At 51.9% G+C, this 10708-nt stretch overlaps 2 protein-coding genes across 2 annotated transcripts in view; one reads left to right on the forward strand and one right to left on the reverse strand.

Annotated features, from left to right (window-relative positions):
* The window catches only part of LOC106146837 (phosphatidylinositol 4,5-bisphosphate 5-phosphatase A-like), a gene marked incomplete at its 5' end in the record, with an annotated part of 49403 nt that extends 46807 nt beyond the window's left edge, over positions 1 to 2596 (forward strand). The window contains 1 exon segment of the mRNA XM_013505467.1: positions 2084 to 2596.
* An 82-nt stretch (positions 2597 to 2678) lies between these two features.
* Lats2 (large tumor suppressor kinase 2) overlaps positions 2679 to 10708 on the reverse strand; it is a gene marked incomplete in the record, with an annotated part of 56296 nt that continues 48266 nt past the window's right edge. The window contains 5 exon segments of the mRNA XM_013505466.1: positions 2679 to 5042; positions 6262 to 6368; positions 7803 to 7991; positions 9111 to 9693; positions 10438 to 10708. Of these exon segments, the coding sequence (XP_013360920.1) occupies positions 4548 to 5042; positions 6262 to 6368; positions 7803 to 7991; positions 9111 to 9693; positions 10438 to 10708 (1645 nt within the window).

A 10708-nucleotide genomic window follows, 5' to 3' on the forward strand; every position in this document is an offset into this window, starting at 1 on the left:
CCCCCGGTCAGCAGAGCAGCAGTCTCACTGAGCACAGGTGTCACAGGCTGAGCCGGCACTTCCTCCCTCCTGGGCACGGAAGCAACATGACCGCCTTGCTCAGACAAGGCAATGCCAGTGCAAACCAAAGTCTCAGAACATAGTACAGGAGTCCAGGTTTCCCTTGGGCATCCATCAGCAGGAACCAGAATGAGCTCAAAACCGAGTAGAAAAGTGTCCACAGATGCCAAGATTGACACGACAGAACTATTAGAATTGTAAGGTTTTTAAATCTCCCACCACAGAAAGGCTTCAGTGGAGCTGGCGTGGTGGCGCACACCTGTAATCCCAGCACTGGAGGCTGAGTCAGGAGGATCATGAGTTTGAGGCCAGCCTGGGGTACGTATTGAGTTCTAGCCAGGCCTGAACTACATCTAGAGACCAGCCTTAAAGAAACAGAACAAAACAACAAAGGCCTCAGGGAACAAGTACAAACACGCTAGTCACAATGAAAACACGGACTCAGCACAGCGGTGGAAACTATAAAGAAGAACCAAATGGAAATTCTAGAACCGAAAAGTAACTGAGAAGAACAGCTCAGTGGGTGGGCTCAAGAGCAAGCTGGAAAGGCCAGAGGAAAGATTCAGTGATCTGGAAGACAGATCGGTAGAAATCACTCAAGGGAACAAGAGAGAAAACAGAAACATTAAAAATAAAAAAGCCTCTGGTATTGTAACAAAAGATTTATTTCCTATCACAGGAGCAGGGGAAGAGGGAGGGAGCAAGGGGATAAAAGTGCTCTGAGCGAAACAATGGCTGAAAACTTCCCGCAAGCAAAATAAACCCACTGGGAGCGGAGCTGTTCGCACACGAGCCCTCTACAGCAAGGCTCGGTATGATTAGGCTAAGACTTGCTAATGTCAAACGTTACTGAGGCCACCAGAGATAATGCACGTATCATGTGACTGCACCTCTAGATGTACTTCAAAGCATCATATTATACCCGCTAAATACAATTTTGCGGGTCAGTGTCAAGAAAGGTAGCTATTGAGGTATTGTATTTGGTTTATACACTATATCTGGAGGAAATAGAATGAATTTGATAAACTCGGTTTCAAACACTTACCACTGGTGCTGGGATACAGCTCAGCAGTAGAGGGCTCGCCCAGCATACACAGAAACCCTGAGCTCCAACCCCCGCACTACACTGAAAGAACTGAGAAGTGGCTTAGATCGCAAAAGATTCAGGGGCTTGCCATGCAGGCTAACGTTGTGTCTTTACTACCTGCACTGAGGTTTAGCAAGAAACACAGCACACAAATGTGAAGGAGGAAATGGGAAGAATGGAGCAAGCGGCCTCTCCCCTGGAGGACCACAGGAGCTGGAGCCGGGCGGGCCGCCACAGGCAACCCAGCTCGGAGGCGCCCTCTCCCGGCACCCACCAGAAAGCAGCAGGGAGTCTCCGGAATCTGGCGTCTGGCTGGGAGCCCAAGCACAGCAGTTCAATTCACTGAGCAAAAGACGGAAAGAGGCAACGGAAACCTTTCGGGATTGTGTGAGGCAGGCGGAGAACCAGCACTCAAAGCATAGAACTGGCACTCTTACTTTTACTGCTACTTAGACGGATATTAAGCAGACAAGAGATGCTCAACGTCTTTCAAAATAAGAGAAATGCCAGTAAAATCACACTGATATATATATATATTTTAAAAATAAAAAGGCTAAAAAATCGTGTGGCTGGCAGGCTGCGGGCTGCGCAGAGCCCTGGTTTTCATCCCCAGACCAAACAACAAAACATCCACACCGATACAGCTGCCAAGACATACTGTCCAGTGAAGAAAATGGGTGCAAAACCCCCAAGTGTCCATCATTTTTTTTTCTTGTCTTTTTTGAGACAGGGTCTCGCTATGCAGTTCAGGCTGGCCTTGAGCTCACTTTGTAGCTCAGGCTGGTCTCGAACTTGCAACGATCCTCCCACCTCAGCCTCCCGAGTGCTGGGATTACAGGTGTGTGCCACCACGCCTGGCAATGTAATATTCTATTTCTGTAAGAGACAAAAAAGTACATAGTCATTTTCTTATATATACTACGTATTCTGTTTCAGGATTTACAACTACCATCACCTGTGGGGAGATGAAAGGCGTGACTAGAAATGAAGTGGGAGGTTTTCCTTTCCTGTTTCCACTTTCAAGTCATGTGACTACACTCAAAGGACAAGCCCAAAGCAAAGTGCTTTCCCGAGCTTAATACCACTACCTGTTCTTATTTGTACAGTGTCTGGGACTGAACCAGGGCCTCAAGCTCACTCGGGCAAGTCTTCTACTCCTGGGGGTAGACCCGGCCTCTCCAGCCACCATTTTGCATGGAAGTTTGTGCCCTGTGCTTGTCCTGTTTCAGGATGCTGCTGCTGCGGGGGAATTAGCTCCCAGTTACGACTTATTTTACCACCTACCACGTCCACTTGCTGCCCCACTGAATCCACTCGACAACCCTACAGAGGCCGATTCTATCATTTCACAGCAGACAGACAGTGGCCACAGAACCACAGCCCGCGTGCAGCCTGCCCTCCGCGAGCCCTTCCTGACACGAAGCCTGTCCGGGGTGCGTCCCCCCACCTCTGATGACAGTGGCTGTGTCAGCAGCTTGTGCCAGCTAACAGCAGGATTCAAATTCAGTAACACAAGACGCCAACCACGGGATTTGGATTCAAAGTTTTAATAATAAATTGTGCCAATAGAAGCTTTTCAAAGGCAATGATATATCAATAAATAATAGTTAAACTGAGTTCCTGAGAAAGAACCTACCACATGAAAGTATGTCAGAGCGCTGTAAATAACAACATAGCATTACTACAAAATAGCGCGAATACTGTAAGTCACAATACGAGCACAGCAGACTTCAGGATATGCCATTCATACAAATGTAAACCAGTACACAGAATGTTCTTTAGACACTGATAAACTTATAAGTGTTGTTGCCTAGATATATAATAATAATGGATACATTACGCTAAGAATGTCAAGGAAAATATGTGGACTAATATAATGAAAATAGGATGCATCAGATCTTTCAAAGAGCAAAAAAGAATTGAATTTTTACTCAAATATAAATCACTTCAAATAGAAATCATACTAATTTGAAGTAAGGAATATTCTGTGTGTTTATCTATATAGTCATATATACACCTATACGTCTAGGAAAATATGTATGGTTTAATGGTTTTCATTTCAATGTCACTTTGAAGAATCTTTGCTTTAAAAAAAGTTTTTTTTTTTTTACAAAAGTTAGAAAAACTTGGTATTGTTTAAACCAAGGTGAAAACTGACACTTCAAAGCACATTTAAAACAAAGCAAAAGGACGATAAGTTTATTTAATTCAGTGTGGCAACCTCTCAGCTGCCCGAGACAACAGAAGGAGTAACGTTCATGTAACCTCTCGGTGTGGGCAGTGCGTCAGTAAAAATTAAATAGTAGGGTCCTAGCTACTGAATTCCACATACCAGCTACATCAAGAAGGACAGCACAGACTGACGACATGGAAGGACATAGGGTAACTTAAATGTTTTGGCATAGCTGAATTAATCCCTTTTAATGCATAAAGTTTGCTGTACGGAAAACGTTTACATTTATCCCCAAAAGAATGCAATCATACCCAAGACATACACACGCACGCACAAATCACTTCTCATTTACACATCTGCGTTTCTTTCACAAAACAGCACGGGCTACAATCACAGCAAAGACATCACCCGCACGGTACATAGTAAGCACGCTGTCTAGAATACCTCATTTAAAAACACTCGGTAAAAACATATTCACAGGACCCGCTGTGAATGGCAAGATATGGTAATTTTACAATAGAAAAACCCTGCTCGTGCAGTACGGCACTTCCCACACACCAGACATCGGAAACCACACCCACGTCATCACTTTGCTCACGCTTTGTTACAGCACTGTAACATGCAAAAACAACAACAGCAAAGCAGCTTTAACATTATGCCACAATTCTGAAATGTGGGAAAGAATACAAAACAAAAATCACCGTGTGGATACAGTGGTCTCCGTGAGCTCTCAGCAGAGCATCGTCTTTTTCAAACATTATTGCACAGAGATTTCTTATCACATGTTCTTCAGTTCTTCTGTCTCCTAAATGTGAGTAAGTGCTATGGATACGATACAAATGTAGAAAATAACAGCAGCATGATTTGTCAAAGTTAATCCCTATAATTTAGTAAGAAAAACTGGTTATCAACAAAATAAGTGCTTTCTAAACTGTACTAAATTTTTAAAAATATTGTTTTAATGCAGCGAAGGCCCCCCAACGCCAGTTCAAAGCCACGTGGAACCCTCCCTGCCACCCATGGGCCAGAACCTAGAAACGAAGGTCTGCCAGGCTTCAGTCCTTTCTTTAAAAAAGTTCCTGGTTGCTCTGGGGTTTTCCTGAAGGGCAGAACTTCAGCGGGTACTCAGCAGCCCGGCTGAAGGCAAGGCTACCCCCGGCTCCCGCCAGCCGCGGGGAAGCAGCCGGGCCGCGGCCCTCCCGACGCAGCCGCGGGCACACGGTGCCGCTACACGTACACGGGCTGGCAGCCCTCGGCCTCATCCGCCAGCTCGGGGCTTTCGAGGTCTGAGCTCTCCGAGTGCGCAGTCTCTGCCCCTGAGGGCTTCGGGCACCGGAAGGGGTAGCCGTTGTCATCGAAGAACCTCCGGAACGTGAACTCGTAGAACGCGTGCTCGGGGTGCTTGTTACTGGGGGAGGCAAGCGAGTCCCAGGCCTTGGCGCTGCCTTCGCCGGCCTCGTTCCAAGGGCTCTCTTCATCCACGGGGTCAAAGTTGGAGGTGTCCATGGGGTGGCTGATGGTGGGGACGTAGGGGGCCGGCTGCTTGCGGATGTCGCTGGAGAAGTCGACGGTGCTGAAGAACGGGTGGGCCTTCAGGTCGGCGGCCCCGTCCCGCCCCAGGCGGCAGTCCGCAGAGCAGCACAGTTTGGTGATGAGGTCCCTGGCCTCGGGGCTCAGCTTCACCTGGGCGGGAATGTGCAGCGTGCTCTCCCAGTTTATCACCTGCAGGCGACAGAACCAAGTTTTAGCTTCCCCCCGTGACTGGGCCAAGCTGGGGTGGCTCCCAGGCGGTGCTCCCGCCGTGACGAGGGCCGTGAGAACAGGGCACCCACGGGGCAGCTGATCTGAGCAGCAATAGTCAGCGAGCTTTTAGCAGGGGGCTCCCAAACGCAGACAAAAGGGTATTAATTTTCTTCTGCCAGACATTCTCTTTCGCCAAAGAGTTCTGTGCTTCCTACGAAAATGAAGCGAATGACCCGTGGCACTGGCTTTCTGTGAGTCATCACGGCGCTCGCTCAGGGCCCGTCTCAGCCGGAGACGGTCAGTGGGTTTTGGAGAAAAAAGGTAGCCGCGCAGAGGAGGGGCGCCAGGGGACTGCTCCTGCGCTTTGCCTTCCGCGTGTGATGCCCAACCAAGCCGACCCGCCAGCTGACGTTCGCTAAACACACCCGTCACGTTGCTGGGCCCAGTGTGAGGCAAAAACCAAAGCCGCAGCTGCGCGGTTCACACTTGGCACAGGAGGATGGAGGCCAGCGTTCGCTGCCACCGTGAGGGTGACGAGGCTTGGGTGCGGCGTGCGAGCGGGCGAGTGCCTGCCTACCTCGGAGGGTTGCTTTAAACCCAGGAGCTTTTAGTAGAGCCCAAAGCAGGAAATGCAGAGCAGAAAACAGGGTCAAATCTTCATGACAGATTTGGCAATGATTTCTTAGATATGACACCAAAACACAGGCAATAAAAGAACTGCAAAAATGAAAAACTTAGGGGCCTTAAAGGACATCACTGACTGAGTGAAGAGGCACCGCCCCAAGGGCATCTCTGTGCAGCATGTATTTGAAAAGGAGTTAGTATTCGGAATAAAGACCTCTTACAACTCAACAACACAGGATTTTCTTAAAAAAGGAAAAAGGACTCGAATAGTTGTTTCTCCAAGATTATACAAATGGCTATAAACACATGAAAATATACTCAACACCACTAACTAACAGGGAAATACAGATGAAAACCACAAGGAGATGCTACCTCGTGCCTACTGGGCTGGCTTCTCCTAACGAAAGGGAAGGGAAGGGACACTTGTCATTTAAAAAGACAGCTTTGCTTTTTCGAAGTCCTGCAACCTCCAGCTGTCATTCCCACCCCACTCAGAAGAGGAGGTCTGACGCCAACCCAGGAGCGCGTGCGGAGGGGGCAGTGCGCGGCCGCAGACTCGCTCGTGGCTGCTTACCTTCAGCTGGGTTTCCGTCGGGGTGGGAGCCAGAAAGGGCGGCTGCCCCACCAGCATCTCGAAGAGAATCACGCCAACGCTCCACCAGTCACAGAGCTGCGTGTACCCTGAAAGACAGAGCCTGCTCAACCCCGGGGCAGGGTGGCCTCCCGAGGCGACGTCTGGAAGGCCCTGAACGACGGGCTGTGACCCGAGCCCGCAGGAGGCTCGGGAGCCGCCGAGGTGCATGGGGTGACGGCGGCCGGGGCTCCCGCGGGCCACCCGCACTCACGAGGGCTGAGGCCGCTTCTGTGTCCTTACTTTCAGTCACTAGTCTGTGATAAGCACGGGGCATTTTCACAAGAAACATTCTTTTCATTTAAAAGGTAAGGCTATTGTTGGTAACAATACTCGTGACCAACCAGAGCCGATCACACAGACAAACGAAAATGACAGAGTCCCCGAACCGCAAAGCGCGTGCTGACAGAGGCCAGCTGAGGCCCCGGGGGGGGCTCCGGAGGTGCCTGGGAGGGGACAGAATGTGGGGTGCGGTGCAGGCGTGGCAGGGGCTGCACGGCTCAGCTGAGCTCTCAGTGCGACCCCCAGCGGGGGGTCAGGGCAACCCTAGGACTCCAGGGGGCAGGTTCGTGAGGTCCCCGGCACGCCAGCCAGCCAGGCTCATCTCAGCGTCACCCAACCCTTGCTAAGTGGAACCGGGCTGTGAGGTCAGCCCATGGGTGCCCTCTGCCTCCCAGTTCTGTCCTCCACTTGGCACGGCAGACGGGCCTGAACTGCACAGGGCGGGGCACGCAAAGCCCTCCCGGGGTACCAGGTACTGCTGCTACACTCACGGCACCGAGCTGTTCGGGACCCACCTGGGGCCACCACAAGCGACAGCGCAAACCTCGCGCGGACTAGGCCTGGCTGGCTCCAAAGACTTCAAACGTGCAAGCGAGGAGGAGGCTGCCCGTGTCCCGAGGTGTCGCACAGGGCCGGACCCCCAGCCCGCTACTGCCACGGGTCACGCAGGGGCCCTGGAGGGTCTTGCTCATTCTGAGCCACACGTCATACGTGAGACAGAACAAAGCACCCAGCTGGCAGACACTTCACGGAACACTGACGGCCTCACACCCACTACGGTCTGCACGTCTTATTTCCCAGGGGCGTGGGGAGGAGCGGGAGAACTGGAGGAGAACAGCATTTGTGCGCGAGCCCCGGCGTGACTCAGTGGGCGTTAGGCTGGAGGGGACTAGGGGCTCCGCTCAGGGAGAACGAGCACGCCGGCCTGTGGTCATGTTGTTTCCACCACGCGAGCTGGTCGAAGGCAGTTCCAAAGCCACCCCCGCGGCCAGGTAGAAGCTCACGCCCCGTACATCCCAGCCAGAGGAGGGGGGGTGGCACTGGCCTAACGGTGCACGAGACAGAGGCACCTCCTGACCAGAGCTGGAGGCTGGTCTGCTAGGGAGACTCCACAGCGGTCAGTCTTCCTCAGACACACACACCACGGGAGTGTCTGGCCTCCCGGAAAGCAGAGCCCCAGCTGGAGCGCTGGGCGGGCGCACCTTTGCGCAGGAGCACCTCGGGGGCGATGTAATTCGGGGTCCCGACCAAGGAGTGCGCCAGGCACCGCTGGTGCTGCTTCCGGGCTCTCTGCTCCAGGGTCTTTAGCCTGTCCCCACAGCGACAGTTGGACACGTCGTCCCAGAGGTCACTGGGCTCCATGCTGTCCTGCCTCATGTGGTTCCCATCACCTGGAAATGGGGGGTGGGGAGAGAACAGAACAAAACATTCTGTGCATTTTCACTACTCAGCAACGTAACAACTCCACAGCCTCGGACAGAAGTAACTACAGCCGCTGCTGGCAGGCAGGACACCTGCTCCACAGGGCAGCTGCTGCTCCTGGTCCTGAGACGGCGCTGCGCGGTGACAGCTGGCACCGCGGCAGAGGTGTGGGAGCAGCGACAGCAAACTGCACTGTGCAAGCTGCCGCGGGACACCACCGCCACACAGGCTGGACGGCCTCGGGGACGTCATTCCCAGCACTTCTCAGCACAGTGGCAAAAGCCTAACACCTGTCTAGCAAGACACGTTTTATGGTAAGCATGGAAAAACCCAAGAGGTTTTAAAAAATATGAACAGAAGTCACTTCAGCTCCAGAAAATGCACATAACTTAGGGTAGTGTTCAGTTTAAGGAAAAAAAAAGGACCGTGCTGTGGCGCTAAAGTAGCTCCTTCGGGCCTCCCAGCCCTAAGGAAGATCATTACCAGCTGTTCTGACCTCTCCAAATAGCGGAACCACAGAACATGGAGGTAAACCCAGTCTCAGGCCAGCTTCGAGACACGACTCTCTGGGGGCTCTGAGACTTATTTTTTGCGCCAGAGACTCACTCGGTTGCCCAGGCTAGCCCTGAACATCTGGGCTCAAGCTGTCAGTCTCCTAAGCAGCGGAGACCACAGGGACGCCTGGTGCTTCTCTGGTGCTCAGGGAAGACCTCCACGCGGATCAGCAGGCTCCTCATGTCCCCCCGAGGGAGGCAGACCATCACAAAGTACAGGTGCATGCCACCACTCTCACGTTTGACAGCTTCACTTTTATGGCTTGTTTTACTAGGGCAGAACAATGATCTTCCACAAAGGCCTTGTGATGACCTATTGGTGTGAAGTGTAATAAAACTTAAGGGCACTAACTTCAGAAAGATAAATTCTTATGTGTCATTGTCTTCCTTTAGGGAAGGCAAGTGTCCACACCGAAGTGTGCGATACAGGAGTGGTGGACGGCCTTACAGCAAGTAGGAGCCACAGGATGGGGAACAGCGGCCTCGTGTGGGCGGGCTAGGTCCACGGGTGCAACAGTGTGCCTAAGAAAATACCTTTCTGGTAGTATTTGGAATTATGAGTCCATCTGAATCCAGTGCAGAGTCCAAAATCTGTCAGTTTGATGTGGCCATCCAGATCTATCAAAATGTTGTCCGGCTTGATGTCTCGGTGGATGAAGCCCATCTTGTGGACACTCTCGATGGCCAAAGTCAACTCCGCAATGTAGAACCGGGCCAAGTGCTCCGGGAAGACCTCCATGCGGATCAGCAGGCTCATCATGTCTCCCCCGGGGATGTAGTCCATCACGAAGTACAGGCTGTCTTTGTCTTGGAATGAGTAGTACAGTTTGACCACCCACTCGTTGTCCGCCTCGGCCAGGATGTCCCTCTCGGCTTTGACATGGGCCACCTGGTTCCGGTTGAGTACATCTTTCTTCCTCAGGGTCTTCATGGCATACAGGGCATGCGTGTCTACCTTACAGGCCAAGCAGACTTCTCCAAAGGCACCGATCCCCAGCGTTTTGATCTTCACGAACATGGACTTGTCCATCTTGGCCCTCTTGAGCCTGTTATAGTTAGACTCCTTCTGGTAGAGGATCTTCCTCATCTGCTCCTGCTCCGCCTCACAGAGTCCCGCCTGCAGACAAGGGAAACCAGAGAGGTCACCAGAGGGATCCCAGGGCGGCGCGGGACTGGGGCAGGGACACCCTGGGCGGGACAGGACTCTAGTAGAGAAGGCTCTATTATACTACCTGCAAAATAATAATCCTTTGTGTGTTTTTTATATCTACATAGTGATACAGATCAGGAATCAAAAGGTCAGAGATAAGAGTTCTTTCTCTAGGTGAGTTTAGACTCTAAAAACTAAACCTCTGTTAATAAAAGTCTACAGGAGAGGGACCACAACATTCTGGAAGTCCAAGAGCAAGTAGCTCAGGGGAAATGGGAAAATGCAAAAGTCCGTGAATATGGGACGCAACATTTGATTTGTAGAGTTTGGAAAGGCTGGCTTGGTGTGATTTAAATTTACTGTTACATTTTAATGTGAAGTTCATTAGTGATTACCCACTTTAGCACTGTAGTGCAAGTAACATATGTTTAAAAGATTATTTACTAATACAAGACTTAAAGACTAGCCTTTTCTTAAAAAAAAAACCACCCAGTATCAACTTCTAAAACCTCAAACTCTGTTTCTGCTCTTTCAAAATACGTATTATATTACCGGTAAGTAAACCTTGATGGAATTTGCTAAAGATGAAAGTCACACTATCTAATCACACAGCGCTACCGGGCTCTGCTAGGCCGGTGCGGGCCGGGCACGGAGCCGCCGCGCTCCCCACCCCCGCGGGCACAGGCGGGCGGGCCGCGCCGCGGGCAGGACCTTGGCCATTTCCTGCTCCAGCTGCAGCCTGCGGTGCACCTTCTGCTGGTAGGTCTTGAGGACGTTCTCCACGTGCTGCTCCATGAAGAACTTGAAGGCGAACGGGGAGTAGCTCTTGATGCGGGACTCCCTCTTCTCCTCGTCCCTGCTGCTCCTGCGCTCGGGCACCGGCGAGGTCTGGATCTGCTTCCTGTCCCTGCCCGCCCTGTCGGCCTTGTCGGCCTTGCGGCCGCGGGCGCCCCGCTGGGCGGCGGGCTCGGCGGCGGGCTCG

The sequence above is a fragment of the Chinchilla lanigera genome, unplaced genomic scaffold (assembly GCF_000276665.1).
Source record: "Chinchilla lanigera isolate Chin_1 unplaced genomic scaffold, ChiLan1.0 scaffold00096, whole genome shotgun sequence".
Classification (NCBI taxonomy): domain Eukaryota; kingdom Metazoa; phylum Chordata; class Mammalia; order Rodentia; family Chinchillidae; genus Chinchilla; species Chinchilla lanigera.